The sequence below is a fragment of the Culex quinquefasciatus genome, chromosome 3 (assembly GCF_015732765.1).
Source record: "Culex quinquefasciatus strain JHB chromosome 3, VPISU_Cqui_1.0_pri_paternal, whole genome shotgun sequence".
In the NCBI taxonomy this organism is placed as follows: domain Eukaryota; kingdom Metazoa; phylum Arthropoda; class Insecta; order Diptera; family Culicidae; genus Culex; species Culex quinquefasciatus.
Window position 1 is genome coordinate 76878570 of NC_051863.1, and position 17238 is coordinate 76895807.

Below are 17238 nucleotides of genomic sequence, written 5' to 3' on the forward strand. Positions count from 1 at the left end.
AAATTTTGATCACGGAAATGGATTCTACGTCCAATTTCCTTCAAAATTGAGTCTAAGACCGACCCTCTAAGATTTGTGGTTCCTGAGCTATTGCCGTTTGAAACTAGGAGGTTTGGTCAAAAATCGCCAAAAAGTCGATTTTTTGGGGAGGTACAAAAATGGAGGGGGTGGTCCGATTTGGATGAAATTCGGGATTCTTACATGTTTTGATAGTATCAACAGCTCTGCCAAATTTGAGCAGGATCGGAGAGGGTAATTTTCAAATTTGCACTTTTTCGTGCACAGTTGAGATGGAATGACCCATATAACGATGTTTTAAAATGCTAGTCAAACTACCGGTCAAAAGTTGAGTCAAAACCAAGAGTTTGAATACTGTTTTCGATAGTTGATTATACAATAAAATTCCGTTGGTTTGAAACAATTTGGATTTTATATGATAAGACCAAAATGTGGTAATCTGACACTTTTAAAATTTTGATGTGGATATGGAGTCAGACAACCACCATTTTATCAAACGAACAGGATTTTAGTGTATGATCCAATAAAACTAAATGTATCTCACAAAATGCTATTAAACAGTGTAAATAATGCCCCAATTATCTGACATGTTCAAAACAAGATATCCTTTACGTGGGACCCGACGAAATTAAAGTACATATGAAGTAAATGTTTTGCCAACAGTACGACGTTACAAAGATAAATCGAAATATATCTATTATATTTGTCAACTGTAGTAAGCAGATTTAGATAAAACAATTCTAGATTGTGATTGTTGCCGGTGTACTTGGAAACTTTTGGTTAACATTATATATTTATATAGATGTAATGTACACGTTTTATAGCCTTTTGGGCAGTGCAAATTTCTACTTTTATCATCTCGCAACAGTGAAGTGTATTAGCTAATTTAAACACACATTGTTTAGCAACAGTGAGAAATTCCTAACTCGGGTTGCGTCCTGCAACCCGACAACAATGATCGATTTCAAGCTAGTCATTCGTCAAGATTCCTACACTAGATGTGCCCATTGACATCGTATTCTAAAGTTTACTTCAATTCGTTCGTAAAGCGTCCACTAGGCAAATCTTATCGGATCATTGCAACTGATATCCTTTCTGGTGTTATATTATGTACCGGCCCAGTTTTAAGGCGGAAACAAACAAGTGAATAAAACTTAACAAATAAATCAACGATGATAGACGTAACTCAAAGAGAGCAAAGCAAAAAAAAGTACCGTAAGTGTCTACTATTAGATCTAAACTTTGTTGAAACAATGATGCTGCATCGAATGTGGATTTAGGTGGAAGAAAGAATTTGTAATTTGTCTGAACTGGCACGCCGGATTTGCCAAACACATTTGCAATGCAATAGATTTAGTCGAGCAAACTTTGAATTGAGTGAACAACTACAAATGCGGTATCCTACTAATAAAGGCAACCCAGAACAGAAACACAACTAAATAAACTACATCCAATTCTAACGTTGAACTTCCTGTTACTGAAAATGAAAGAAACAAAAAATAAAAAACAAACACGTGTTTGTAGCGAACATTGTTGTATAGTTTTTAGATGTAAACAATTATTACTGACTGTACGGGAATATGACGGGAAAGGGGGATTTAGACAAAACGGAATTGTTGGCTCTGTCTGGCGAAAAAAAAACACAAGAAGAAAGTCCCGCTTATCCTACTAGAAACGATAGCGGTTTTAGTCTTGTAGTGCGACGGGTTTGCATCGCTGAGATGCGGAGTGGAGTTTCTTTTTGCGAGAGTAGGCAAAACAAACGAACAATAGATTATTTTTTATAAGTGTAGGAACGGAAATCAAATTTCTAAATGTAGTCCAATTCTAGAACGAATCAGATTCAAAAGCAATGTTGAACCAATATAAAACTATAGTGGATTGTGTCTGGATATCAAAAAAAGAAACGATCAAAATAAATATATCGTCTCTATATGGCTAGAAATGAAATAGGTGTTACATTTTTTGTCCGAAATTCAACAACACTTTTATTTATGGTTTAATTGGCGTAATTAGCATCGGAGGAGTCGCTGGTCGGCAGTTGGAATCTCAATCCAATGGTCGTCACTTCGAATCCTGAAGTGACTTTTTGGAACGTACCCCTAGATATAGCGGTATACGCACTTCGGAAGGAACCGGTCAAGAAAAAATCAAATAGGCAGCAGCGGCAGCGCAAGCGCGTCAGAGAGGGTGAAGAAAAGCCCCAAGAAATCGCTCGCTCTCCTTTGTTCTGTTGTTCGTAAAGCTATTTCTTGACCCCTGTCCTTCTGATCTTCATACTAACCTTATAGAAGTAAAGTAATGTCATCTTCCCATGTAAACAAATAAAACGCAGTTCATAAGCTTCATATACGCGTCTACTTTATTGCTGATATATTCACATATTGAACAGAAAAAAATCTGCATTGTCGCAAATTATTAAAAAAAAAATGTGTGAAGAAACCTTATTCAAACTTAGACACGTCATTTTTTTACATCGGTGTACATTTTTGCGTTATCTAAATAAATGCTTTCTGAAATATGACAAAAGGGACGATCACAAAAGACACAAAAAGAAACTTAAACAAAATTAAACTGAAACATGGATGAAACGAAAGGCACAAATGATATAATGATTACACAGATATTTAACTACATACATCACTGCTTAGTGTTGTCTTCTTCTTCTTCTTTTTCTCTTTGTAAACTTTGAATAGATTTAACAGTAACTGGAATGTGGAACCATTTTGCGTGTTTCTGTGGTGAAGCTGGGCTCCTGGAGGGCCTTCTGTGTGTTCCTAAGTACCATCTAGATCAAAATTCTCAATTTCGATAACTTGGTTGTTTTCGGTAAATAATTGAATTTCAGTCCTCTCGCAAGCTAAGCCTATGTCTTTCGTCGTATGTGTGATTCCAAAAAAAACTATATCCTTCAAACCGAAGCCATCGCTCATCTCATTTGTGGTGTAAAAAGTCGGCAAAGAACTTCTTTTTCTTCTTTTTCTCTTTGGTGCTGCTCTCGGTGTCGTCAGCATCCTGCCCAAGAAAAAAGAAGAGGAAGTGGATAAGATCATGATGTGCCAAACGAGCTTTTGATAAATCCCATTTCAATAATCGAATGTCGTAGTTATTTTTTTGCTTGGGGTAGGAAAAGCCTTTTTCTTACCTTTTCCGAATCGATTTTCTTCGACTTGACCAGCTTCTTGGCTTCCTTGAGTTTTTTCTTCTCTTTTTTCGACAACTTCATCGTCGAATCGCCCGTCGCAGACTTTTCCGTGTCGGAGTCCTTCTTGCCGTGCCTCTGCTGGTTGGCTGCCCGCTCTTCGATGCTTTGCTTGATGCTCTGCGCGGAAGAAAAGAATTAAGGGGAAAATCCAAAATGAATACCGTCACACCTTACCATATCTTCTTCCGCTTCCCGCAACCGATCCATCTCCAGACAGTCGACCACCTCGTTTCGCATCTGGACAATCTGAAACAAAACCAACAAGACAATTTGCAGTCTGGAATGTGAACAGGAATGCTCATGTGCGGTCCTACCTCAACCAAACGTGCAATCAGGGCTTCCTCCTTCTCCTTGTCGGAGTCGGTTTTGTTACGCTCTGGTTGGGCCATCAGCAGTCGGATCTCGTACTCCAAATCGGCCTGTTCTTGCTCCAAACGGTGCTGGCGGCGCCTGTTTTGGAGTAACGAAATCATTAGTTTTTTTTGTAGGATATTTTCTTTTCGAAACATTAAGTAAACCAAATAATGTGGCGCTATCTAGATTTTTAAGCGAAGATGGCGTTACGAATGTTGCACGCCCGAAATGTCAAAATCATGCAGTTGTACCAATATAACATTACAAAAAAGCGTGCCATGGAATGACAGTCACACTTTTTTTTCTAATGTTGGTAATCGTGCAAATAATATGTCCCATTCTAGAGGATATCTAAGAACTGAAACCGAAATTACTGAACTGAATACTGAAATTGGCATCATAGTGGATTCGTTAATTCGAATTTATCTACTACGAATGTCTACTAATTCGAATGCTCACTAATTCGAACGTTTTCGAATCTAAAACCACTGAAACGTCAAAACCAGTTGTCAACCTAAAGTTGACATTTTAACCCCATTATTCGACGATTTCCGAGCACGTGGTTTTGTGCTTTTGACAGCTGTCAGTCATTCCGATTAGCGAATTCGGATTCGCTCAGTTCCATTCGAATTAGCGAATACACTATGTATTCACATTTGTCAAAATACACTGAAAATACGCCACACGTTTTATTCAAGCGCCCAAACACTTGAATGATTGAATAAAGCCACATCTTAGATCTAATTGATTTGTGTTTAAAGTTTAAGCCAATCCACTATCAAATTCAATTGTTTGGGCGATTGACATTTTGGTAATATTTGACACGCTATTTTCATTCTGGTGGCTCAAGCTTTTCAAGTGATTTGATCATGAATTTGTGTTGAACTATTCAAAGTGATGAGGAAAACACTTGAAATTGGTCTTAACATCTACCCAAAACAGGCACTATTGAAAGTCAACGGGATTTTCCGCTTGAATTTAATGTGTTTCACTGATTGAATTTTGCGCGACTTTTATCAAGCCTGCGAACGAAGGCTAGAAGTAGTAGCTCAAAAAACTCCCTTTTTCAACTGGCCGGCCGGCGCAGTGGTAGCGTGCACGAGCAGGGTCAGATCATGTGTGAAACACTTCGATACGTAGTGGAAGTTTTGCTCAGTGTAACTTGCATGACTGCAACTGTTAAAGCCCGGGCATGACTCTTTTTCTGTTTTGAAAAGCCCATTGAATCGAACAGAAAATAATCAGGGGCTATATTTATAACAACTCAAGCAAAAAAAAGGAACAAAAAGACTTTTTTATTAATGTATTCTTTTGGGGTAAAAATATTACATTGGACATCGGACCTAGAATCGGATTATTTCTTTTTTTGGTTGCAGAATGTTGCAAATTGGATTGGAGCTTCAAGGACGTTCTTGATCAAAAACACCCAAATGTTCGATGAGTCGAATATCCTAAGTTAAATTCATTGTTATCCGAGCATTCGTTGGTGAAGGTTGTCTGAATCAACATGACTCGTCGCGTCCCGGCGCAGAACGCCGGCAATATTGCCCTACCTGCGGCTCAAGCAGGCAAAAAAGTGGGAATTTCCAAAAGGAAGGTTGAGGCATCAACTGATGGCCAAAAACCGGGGATTTCCAAAAGGAAGGTGCTTTTGGAAGTGACATCGAACAGCAAAAAGACGAAAAAGAGCGACGGTACTGTACCGATGGATGAGGAGGAGGAGAACTCTTCATCGCACGAGGAGCAGCTTTTGAAGAACAACAAGTTCGCTGGACTGCCTGACGAGGACCAGGTAGCGGAAGCAAAGGAGAATGAAGTGAAACAGCGAAAGGAGAAACTGCCTCCTTTTATGTGAGGCAATCAGCAGCAACGATCGACTTTCGTGCGGGGCTGGTTGAACTCATCAAGTCTGGGAAAGTCCAAGGCAACATTCGTCTGTGTCAGGACGGATTTAAGGTGCTGGTGCAATCCAGGCAGCACTATCAACTGGTCAAGGATTACTTGACCGAAAACGAGGCGGAGTACTTTACCCATGATGTCGTCATGGATAAGCCGTACAAAATCGTCGTCAGAGGTCTGTACGACATGCCAGTGGAGGAATTAGCTGCCGAGCTAAAAGTTTTGAAACTGGATGTGTTGGCCGTGCACAAAATGAGCCGACGCAACAAAGACATCAAGTACCGTGACCAGCTCTACCTGCTGCATTTGGCTAAGGGATCGACGACGCTTCCTGAGCTGAAGGCAATCCGAGCGGTTTTCAACATTATCGTGTCGTGGGAGCGATACCGACCAGTGCATCGTGACGTCACACAATGCTTCAACTGCCTGGGTTTCGGGCACGGAGGTAAGAACTGCCACCTGAAGCGTCGTTGCGCCAAATGTGGTACCGATGCGCACATCACATCCCAGTGCATCCAAGATTCGCTGGTGAAGTGCCTCAACTGCAACGGTGAGCATTCGTCAACCGACCGAAAGTGCCCCAAGAGAGCTGAGTTCGTGAAAATTCGGCAGCAAGCATCGACGAAGAATCAGCCTCAGCGTCGTAGAACTCCTCCAGCCCTGGTGGAGCAAAATTTTCCACCTCTTCAACCGCGACGCCAGGTCCCGAACTTGGCACCGTTGCCGTTGGATCCCAGGAAGAGAGCTGAGATGAATCATCCACGGCCGGGTTCCAGCCAGGAGCCGAGACCGCCACCACCGGGCTTCAGCCAGGAGCCAAGACCAACCCAAGAACCAGCAGTTGAGGAAAATGGTAATGATCTTTACACCTCAACCGAACTCCTCAATATTTTCAAACAGATGTCCGCTGCACTGCGTGGATGCAAAACCAAGACCCAGCAGATTGAAGTGCTGACCTCGTTCGTCATCCAGTATGGATCGTAGGTCCCTCAAGCTGCTGAATTGGAACGCTTGCTCCATTAGGAGGAAGAACTTAGAGCTGGTGGATTTTCTTCGCGAGAAGGAGATCGACGTAGCTGCCATCACGGAAACTCATCTGAAGCCCGGTGAAAAAGTTTATCTGCAAAACTACAAGATCGCGACGCAGCTCGATAGGACCACCTCTGGAGGAGGAGGTGTGCTTGTCGCTGTTCATCGTGATCTCAAGCCACGCCGGCTGCCACACTTCAAGCTGGACATCATCGAGGCCGTTGGGGTGGAAATTCCCACTTCTGTTGGCCCAGTACTCTTCATTGCTGCATACTGCCCACGTCAGGTGAATTCCAGAGATGGTTCAGCAGCAAAACTGAAGAGCGATATCCAGAAGCTGACACGGCGGAGCGCAAAGTACATCATCGCTGGTGACCTCAACGCGAAGCATGAAGTTTGGGGCAACAGCAGGAGGAATCGGAACGGAGTGATTCTGCACAACGATCTGCAAAACGGATACTACAACGTTGTGAGTCCGGATCGTCCAACGAGGGTGGCTCGGTCTGGGAATCACTCAATCATCGACTTCTTCATTACCAATATGGCTGAGAACGTGGCTCATCCTGAGGTGTTTGAAGAGTTGAGTTCTGATCACTATCCGGTGGTTGTGGAGGTTGGAGCTTCCGTTACTCCGCAGCGGCAACCAACCCGGAAAGATTACCACAACGTTGACTGGCAGCAGTTTCAGCAAGTGGTCGACAGCAACATCGACTATGATCAACACCCGGAAACTTCTGCTGATATTGATCGTTCGCTGGAGGTGATCCAGCAGGCTATCAACCAAGCAGAGGCTGCCAACGTTCGGGAGGTTCCTGTTAATTTTAAGGTAACTGATATTGACGTAGATACTAAACACTTGATTAGACTTAGGAATGTTTATAGGAGACAATATCAACGGACTGGGGACTATGACAAAAGATTTCAGTGAACAATTTGAACAAAATCATACAAGACCGACTTGACAATATCAGAAATCAAGAATTTTCAAAACATGTAAGCCAGCTTGGGAATTATTCAAAACCATTTTGGAAACTTTCAAAAGTTCTTAAAAACAAACCAAAGCCTATTCCTCCTCTTATTGTTGAGGATTCTCCTTTGATTACATCCGAGGAAAAGGCAAATGCACTTGGGCTTCATTTTGTTAGTTCACATAATCTTGGCGCTTCCATGACCAGCCGTAAAGAAACATCAGTTGCCAATAGTATTTCAACAATCAATGACTCTACCTTTGAATTTCCTGCAGATTCCCATGTTTCTGGTGAGGAAGTCAAAGTTGCAGTTAAACAAATGAAAAATATGAAAGCTCCAGGCTTTGATAACATTTTAATCTAGTGTTGAAAAACAGAGTGATCAGTTCTTTCAACATCTAGCCAATATTTTCAATAAATGTTTGCAACTTGGTTACTTCCCCACCAATTGGAAACTGGGCAAAGTCATACCAATTTTGAAGCCTCAAAAGATCCAACATCGCCAACAAGTTATCGTCCCATTAGTCTTTTGAGTAGTCTGTCCAAACTCTTTGAGAAGGTCATCTATTCAAGGCTTTTGGATTTTACCAACGATAATAATATAATTTTGAATGAACAGTTTGGCTTCCGAAAGGGACATAATACTGCTCATCAGCTTACGAGAGTAACTAAAATCATCAAGCAGAACAAGCTTGAGTCTAAATCAACTGCTATGGCTTTGTTGGATGTTGAGAAGGCTTTTGACAATGTTTGGCATGATGGTTTGATACATAAACTGTATTTATACGGTTTTCCAATGTATCTTATCAAAATTATCCAGCACTATCTTTCGGAGAGATCGTTCAGGGTTTTTCTGAATGGGATTGCTTCTGGATTATTCAACATTGATGCTGGGGTTCCCCAAGGAAGTATTCTTGGCCCACTTCTGTACAATATTTTTACATCTGATTTGCCTACTCTTCCTGGTAATGGTGTGTTGTCACTTTTTGCTGATGACACTGCCGTTATTTATAAGGGTAAAATAACCAGATATTTAGTTGGCCGTCTTCAGAAGGGTCTTGACGTTCTTTCCGAATACTTTGGCGACTGGAAAATTCGCATAAATGCAGCCAAAACTCAAACCATCATTTTTCCACTTTCCAAATCGGCCAGATTTGCCCCAAAGGATGATGTTTTGATAAAATGAATGATGTTTCGATACCCTGGTCAAAGGAAGTTGTCTATTTAGGTCTCATACTTGACTCGAAACTATTGTTTCGGCAGCATGTAGACAAAATATTGAACAAGTGCAGCATTCTCATCAGGTGTTTGTATCCTTTAATTAACAGAAAATCAAAGCTATCTTTGAAAAATAAGCTAGCAGTTTACAAACAAATAATTTACCCCGTTATTGAGTATGCAGTACCTGTTTGGGAGTGTTGCGCTAGAACTCATAAATTGAAGCTCCAGCGTGTCCAAAACAAGGTACTCAAAATGGTTTTGAATGTTCCTGGCTGGACAAGATCAAGTGAGGTTCATGAATTAGCAGAAGTAAAAATGTTGGATCAGAAGATTCAAGAAAAATGTTTGAAATTCAGGGAAAAATGTGCTATATCTGAATACCCCTTGATTCAAGGATTGGTTTAGTTTATGATAAGTTTAAGTTAGTTTTAGGTTAGGTTATGTTTTCTTAACATTTTTTTTTTCCTCATTGTACCTAGTGTTACAAAAATGATAAATCATATACTTTTAAAGTTATGAAAATGAACAGTGTTTAAATCACGAAAAGCATACTAAAGCTGAAGAGCCACAGCTGACCACTTATTATGTAAACCAAATGTAATTATTATAAGAAAGATTCAATAAAGTATATTTAATTCAAAAAAAAAATTCAATTCTAAGTTAAATTTGGCAAGGACTGTGGAAAAAGTCCGGGTCCGGTGGTGTAGTGGCTAGCGTGGTAGTCTCTCACCCCAGTAAGGCCTGGGTTCAATCCCATACGGCATTTTTCGAGACGAGATTTGCCTGATCACGCCTTCTATCGGATGGAGAAAAAGAGGTTTTGGGTGACCACACATAACGAAACTTGCAACAGAGACTACAAAAGACCCGAGGGTCGTCAAAGTGGATTACTTTGCTTTTTTTGTGGAAAAAGTCATGATTTTGTAAAAAGTTAACGGGATCCAAAACCTGAGTTAATAATAAAAACCAAATTCTTCAATACTCACAGATACATCAGCTCCGCCTGCCGCCGAAACAGCTCGTTCTTCTCGTTGACCAGCTCGAACAGCTGCATGATCAGATCCTCGACCTCCTTCGAGTTGGTCTGTATGCCGGTGATGTCCATCTCCGGGCCCACCCCCTCGCACCGCTCGCGGATCATCTGCTCCAGGATGACGCCCTGCTTCTCGAGACCCTGCTGTTGCGTTTCGATAATGTCCATCTCCTGGCGGATCTCCTTCAGCGGGAGCATTTTGATGGCTTTGCGCTCGGGCAGGGGAACCGGTAGCGCTGGGGCCGGACCCTTGCGTCGTTTCCACTTGCCCTGCTGGGACTTGTTCGAGATGAAGCTGTTGTACGAGTCGTTGTTCTGCGAGCTGGTCGGCGAGGTTTGCGACTGCCGGTTGCGGTTCTGGGCCTCCTTGTTGTCCTTCATCTTCTCCCATTGGCGCTCGCTGGTTACGGCTGGGGTTGTGCCGGACTCCAGACTGTCATCGTCGACCTTTAGGGGGACGATGGTCCTTCGGTAGACCACCGAGTCATCGCTGGCTGGAGGTTTTCCGAGGGGGTCCGTTTGGGGGATGTCGTCTTCGTCGTTGTTGATCAAGCTGGCATCCAGAGCTATGAGACGTTGCGTGGACTTTGAGTCGGGTTGTTTCGGAGTGGATGAGATGGCTGGTGGTGGTGGCGGTGGCGCCAGTCGCTTCTTGCGGGGTGTTGTTGACGTACTACCGGCCAGGTTCTCCGTTGAGACCTTCGCAAGAACTGATGCTGCTAACGGAATGTCCGGTGCCCTGGACTTTTTGCGCCGGCTTATGGTTGCATTCGAGGGACCACTCTCCATGGACGAGGCCAGCGAGATGCTCGATCCGCCGAATTGGCTGGACATCAACGAAGTCTCCATGGAACTGATTGAATCGTTGTGATTGTGCTGTTTACGCGGTGTTGGGACCGGCGTTCGGCGTGGTGATGGCTTGACGATGACCGGGACGATTTCGCGCTCCGGCTCGTCGTCCTCATCGTCAAATGGATTTGCTGGCACGGCTGTTTTGAGCTTTGGAGGTGGAGGTCTCGGTGGTTTCACCGCTACCGGTAACGATGTCTCTTCTTCTTCGTCACTGCCAAACGGATTTGTGCTGACCCTTCGCATTGAAGGAACTGGTTTGATGCTGGTGATGCTGGTTGTTTGCTGCTCTCCTTCCGAGTCTTCCCCAAACGGATTCAAATCTGTCGGATACAGTTCTTTTGTCTTAGTGGAATCAACATCTTGTTTCTGGTCTTCTGGTTCCGTTACGGCAGTCGTAGGCACGGGTGCAACAAGAACTTCAGATCGCACTTCGGTATCATGCTTAGGCACTTCTTCACTAATACTAATCGTTGGCTGCTCCTCAACCTTTTCCACAACTTCAGGCAGTTCCTCCGTTGATTGTTCAGCAACAGTCTCATTGGATGCTTCCGAAGCCTTAACTTCTTCAACATGCGCTGGTTCCACATCCACCACTGGGTCGATAACATCTCTTACAAGAACGTCTTCAGCTTTTTCGACTTCCTTGTCTTCCTGTGGCGTAACTTCAGCAGCCTCTACTTGCTCGCTTGTGCTGGAACTCCGTCGACTCGGCTCAAGATCTTTATGAGATTCTTCCGTTTCATCAATTGTATTGACCGTGCTTTCAGGGTTGACCTCGACCGATTCTTCAATGGCAACAGGTTCCAATTGTTCCTTACTCTCTTTTGGAGCTTCCTCCTCAGTTGTGGTAGGTTCAGCGAGTTCCAGTTCCTTGGAGACGGTCAGCTCTGGAGGTGCCGTTGCTGGTGGCTCTGGCGGCTCATCATCCGACGAAGACTCCTCTTCACTCTCGATCGGTTCCGCAAGTTTGCTCGTTTCCTTAACCTCGATCGATTGTCCATTCTCCAAGCCGTCTCCAGAAGACTCCAGCGTATCTTTCAGAAAACTGCTGATCTTGGCCCTCCTCACCAGGTTAGATGTTTTCTCCTCATCGCTGAGCGGGGCCGACTCAAAGAACGATATCCGATCCAGCAGCTTGCTGCTACTTCGGTTGACACGCGCTCCTTCCGATCGCGAACCATTGGTGACCACCGCGGCCGGCGTTGAATCGGCAGACGCACCGGCGGACGATCGACGCCTCTGGCTAAGCTGAATCTCCTCGTCCGGACACGTTTCGCAGCAGTACTCGCCGTCGGTTTCCGTCTCGTAGAAGCTGCCCAGTGTGAGCTGAGCGTTACAGCGGGCACACTTCAGACAGGACCGGTGGTACAGTTTCTGCTCGAAGCTGATGCGTTCGGCGAAAAACACCGGATTGCCACACTTGCGACAGGGCTCACGCTTGGGCACTCCCACGAAACCCGTTGCAGAGTTTGCCATCTGGGACGAGAGGAGGTTGGGTTAGGATGGTCGGAAATTTACATGAGGATGATGAGCAGGAGTACATGCTAGGAAATTTTGAACATGCATACATTTGGTATAACCTTTCTGATGATTATTATGTAGCCAGACATTTTGTTGCCGAACTTGCTTCTGAACAATAAGTAAAAATTTAAAATCTCTGAACAATGATAAAAATACAAGCAAAGAAAAAAAAATAACAGAAAATGACATATTTTAATCATCAGCTTGCTGAGAAATCAGTACCGAACAAAATTTTTATTTCTCTAGATTTCTCCTGTTGTCTTATTTATTCCAGAATCTGGAATCCAGATTGTTGTAGAGGGAGAGTAAACTAGATCAATGCGAAGAAAAAGAGAGAGAGTGAAAACTTGTGACGTATCGAGATCAACGAGAGTTGCTCCCTAGCTCACTGTCATACTGTGAGAGAGGACCAAGGAAAAAAGCTCTCTTCGACAAAACAAGTTTTCTTCTCAATGTCCTCTCTCGAAGCCGCTCGTGACGTAAACAATAATGTGAAACAGGGTGAAAAACGTGATTCTGTCGAAGAGAGTCGTTTTTCTCTTTCACACCAATATAATAAATCAAGCAAGTACGGTAACATCAACAACCTTAAATTTTGTTGCTCCTAGAAAGGCTATACAAATGATCTTTCGCACGAAACACGTGGCACATCAAGCTTGGAAGCATTCTGGACATTACACTGAAAGCACATGGAACCTTCGTAAGGCAAGGAGATGATATCGAGAAGCACACAAGCTACGATCCAATTGTTATGAGGGTTTTCAAATCTACTACTTTCAACAGTCAAAAGTGTTGCAGTGCAGCACTCTCCGAAATACTTCACACACTCTAAAGGGACAATCTACTGAAAATATAAGAAAACAAAATACTAAAAAATAAATCTTTACCTGAATAGTATCACCAAACACGCACACACGATTCAGCACAGGTTGTATGAGAGGATGGTTCAATCTATTTCTACTGAAAAACAACGATGATATGCCTTCGGAGGGGATGCCTGGGTGATTTTTTTTGGAAGGGTCTACAGTCGTCGTCTTCTCGGTCGTGATCGAAAATTGTTTCTTTTTCAAACGGCTGCACGCGTGTGTGTTGTTTTACTTAACCCAAAACGTTAAACCTAACCTAATTTACGCACGGTTTTTTTTTTCTATATGTATACGATTGTTTTACGGTTTGCTCTTTCTTAGCAGAAAATTTCTGGTTTATATTGACCCACAATGTCCAAACTATTATCCTCCTACAATGGGTTGGAAAATGGGGGGGTAAAAAGAGAGGAGAAAGAGAAGAGAAGAAACAAACACGAGTGAGCAAAAACAAAATAAAACGTGAATGTGGTTAATTTGCACTGTCGCGCAATTTGGTCAAACTGGGAAGAAAAGGTGTGCCCATAGCTAGAAATAGAGGTGTTAATCCGAAAACCACACTGACAGATTCTTAGTGTTAATTGGATGCTTTTTGTTATTTCGATAGTGCGCTGCATGTGGTTAGGTGCCAAGCTGGACTTAATAGACAACCTTCAAAAGATGTTTCGTAAGTTAGAAGTTGATAATTTGGTTTACATTTATGTAACCAATCCTCCTCCCTTGCACATATTCATTTTTTTTGTATGATTTTACTCATTCGTTACATTCAAAATTACTGTACAAAATAATAGAATTGTAAACAACAATAAAAGAGCAGAAAATAATTTGCATGGAAAAAGGTGCAGTAAGTTGTATTACAGGCAAGACCACATGACAAGGAACATTAATGGACAAAAAAATAAAAGTCCTAACAAGCAAAATCTGTAAAATCCAAAATTTGACATGTCTAGTATCTTGCAATGAAAACCATGAATCTCAATACCCAAATAAAAAACTGATGATTCGAAAAATATCCCTTTATTGGACATTCCAGAGGAATCCTGGCCAGACTCGCATGATTCCAAAAAATCCTTCTGTCATCAAAATATCCCTGAAGACTTCAAGCTTTTCCTGGTTGTGACTGTCGAAATGTAATGTTTTTTTCTCATTTTTTTAACTATAATTTAAATAACGTTTCAAAAAACAAAACAAAATCCATCATCATCGTATGCATTCGTTTTAGATTTCCGTCAATATATAATTATATGAAGTCAAACTTGAAATACAGTATGGCCCATAAAAAATGCGACATTGTTATTAGGTGGAAATCTGTTTCGACTATTTACGATGCATGTAGCATGTGTGCATAGGTTCCAGACAAACATATAATGCATTGAAAACCATAAAAAACTTAAAATTCTCCAATTTGCTTCCAGCAGTATTAGTGCGTCCATCCCGGGATTCCCCGGGACAAAAATCCCGGGATTTTTCGAAAACCGGGAATTCCCGAATCCAGGGATTTTTTGATAATTTGTCCCGGGAATTCCCGAAGTTGATTATTTTTTTTTCAAATTGTATTCTGAAAATTCAGATTTGGTTGTGGGAACAGATAACAAGTTGAATGTTTAAAGCATTAAAATTAATATTCGACATAGGGGAGCTAGGGGTAAGACGGCCAGGCAGGGAAAGACGGCCACCCCACTGTTTTAATAAGTATACTAATGAATATTACTACAATGTTTAGCAATACTGTTCCTCATGCTGAATAGTGCATATGGAGTCACCTTTGCCAAAAATATTGTTTGAAATAGTATAAAAATAGCTTAAAATAAACAAATAATTTTTCAACTTCAGACTGGATGTAATTTTCATGAAAAACAACTTAGGCATTTTTGTTTGATAACAATATGTTTTCCTGTCTTCAAATATGTTTCATGTTAAATTGAAGTTTTCCCTAGATTATGTCCCTCGAAAAAGTTTAAAAAATGCGATGAGCTATTTGCAAAAAAACGTTTTAAAAAATAATTTATTTGGGGGCAAGACGGCCACCTCCTCCGGGGGTAAGACGGCCACCCGTAATTTGTAAATTTTATTTGATATAGGTTTTATTTTTGGTGGTTTTTTGACTATTAAGACATATTTGTAGATAAGGAAAAGCATTTTCAATAAATCCATTTTCAATCAAAATGCTGTTAACTACCGTTTCGACAACATTCTTTACTGTGATATAGCAAAACTCATTGAATAGTATGAAATCCTATCAAACTTTTCATAAAATCGTCAATTCAATATTGTTTGCATAATTTTGATTTACTTATTCTAAACAAAATACACAAACTAATTATTTTGCATCAAATTGTGTTTGTTTTGTAGTAAAAATTCACAGTTTTTCATAAAATGTGGTCGCAATAATAGAAATTTACTGAACCAAAATATGAAATTTTTTAAACAGCATTTTTCTTCACATTTGAAACTTGATTTTTTTCAACCAAAATAGTTATGATGTTCAGAGAAGTCTGTTCAACCAACCATGTAAGTGTTTGGGTGGATTTAGCAAAGTTATTAGGTTAATTTCTAACACTGACCGTCTTACCCCACATGGGTGGCCGTCTTACCCCACGTATTTCAGTTATATACGATTCAATTTTTTTAAATTGCTGAAGAGTATTGAAAATTGGTTTTTAGACCAACTAATGTATGTCGTTTCTATAATGGACTAGTAGTAGAACAATATGTACGTAATTTGAGATCAAAATAATCTGTTGTGTAAATTTTATTAGACTTCTCCCTTAGGGTGGCCGTCTTGCCCCCATCCCCCCTACATCAGCTTTCATTTGGCATATCAGGGAAAATTGTTAAAATTTTGGTTTACATAATGCCTGGCGCTTTAAATATTTTGTTTATATATTTTTGAAAGACTGGGTATTATATTTACGTATATTTATGATTTTGAATTTGAAACAAATTTCTTACAAAATTATTTTTCATCGAGTTAAGACTACTTTTGATGGCATTTTTTGCATCATGTTTTGATTGACTTTATTAAAACAGGAACAGAACTAAACAATCAGTACACCGATTTCCAAATTTATTGCTCTTAAATCTCCTGTATCTATTTAGACTGTAGTGTCAATTTTCCCCAGCTGGAAGTAGTAACTCAAAAATCTTTCTTTTCAATATGTTTTATATTAATCATGAAATTCAATGCCTATTTAAAATTTTACATTGATCGGTATTATTTTATTTGTTTTTGCTTCTTGTTTTTTATTACATTTTCAAAGAAATTTTTCATGATTTTTCAGTCACGTCATATACAAAAATAAATTAAAAAAATATATTAATAAAAGATATTAAATTTAAATCACAATGTATTTGATATTGTGGTTAATTTAAAATCCAAAACACAACACAGTTTGCTCCGATTTTTCAGCTCGCGTTTGCCCCATGCTCGCGCTCGCGGTCATTTTTCGCTCAGCGAGCGCTCACTTTGGAAGTATCGCGAAACTTTTTGAGACAGTTTTTTTTGTTTTTCAACCTAGTTAGATTTTGTTCTTAAGATCCAGCATGTCAGTGGAAACAAAGGAAGGGTATGAGCGCGTGAACAAAAAGGACTGTAAACCTTAGAAAAACTTACAAAACAATGAAATAGTTCAAGAAGATTTATGCTGGGGTAAGTTCGATTCAATGTTATATGCTTGGTTGATTAAAATATAAAATTAAACTGTGTTATGTACCTAAACAGTTTGTTGGCTACCATTCCAGCATGCAGATCAGAATGAGCAACCATTAAATAAAAGTCATTCCATTTAATAAATCGTTCAGTGCTTGGAAACGACTGATCATTTTTATAAAGTTATTCTTTCTCTTTTTCATTCTAGAAAATAGGGTAAAATTGTTGAAACAGTTCTCTTTTTACAAAAAAGCCTCCAAATTGCTATTGTTTGAAATAACCCATTTGAATGAAATAATATAAATTGTCATGGTTATGTTTTAGCACATAAAGGGTGGCTCCTCTTAAAAACAACTACCTACTTTGGCTCACCAGCTCACGTGAGCGCAAAACGCTCCGGTGAGCGTGAGCGAGCACGAGCTACCTGATAAAAACTCACGCTCCAGCTGGAGCGAGCACGCTTTCCGTGAGCGCTCGCTCATTCGCAACCCTGCATAGATTTTATGACTGTTTCAAAAAATTCCAGGGATTCCGGGAATTCTCGGGATTTCAAAAATATTTTTCGCGTTTTTTTGTATGGGTTAAAAAGTAAACAACCTTTAATGTTACTGTTTTTGAGAGTTGTA

General features: G+C 40.7%; 1 protein-coding gene across 9 annotated transcripts in view; it reads right to left on the reverse strand.

Moving 5' to 3' along the window:
• Positions 1–2357: 2357 nt before the first annotated feature.
• LOC6033822 (MICAL-like protein 1) overlaps positions 2358–17238 on the reverse strand; it is a 61655-nt gene continuing 46774 nt past the window's right edge. For 8 of the 9 annotated variants that reach the window (XM_038258741.1, XM_038258743.1, XM_038258744.1 and 5 more), the window contains 5 exons: positions 9681–12055; positions 3538–3673; positions 3398–3469; positions 3164–3340; positions 2358–3033 (listed from right to left, as the gene is read on the reverse strand). In XM_038258741.1, the coding sequence (XP_038114669.1) occupies positions 2953–3033; positions 3164–3340; positions 3398–3469; positions 3538–3673; positions 9681–12055 (2841 nt within the window). In that variant the 3' untranslated portion in view covers positions 2358–2952. Of the gene's footprint in view, positions 3034–3163; positions 3341–3397; positions 3470–3537; positions 3674–9680; positions 12056–12987; positions 13267–17238 lie in introns of those variants that run through there. The other variant, XM_038258748.1, reaches the window with a different exon arrangement.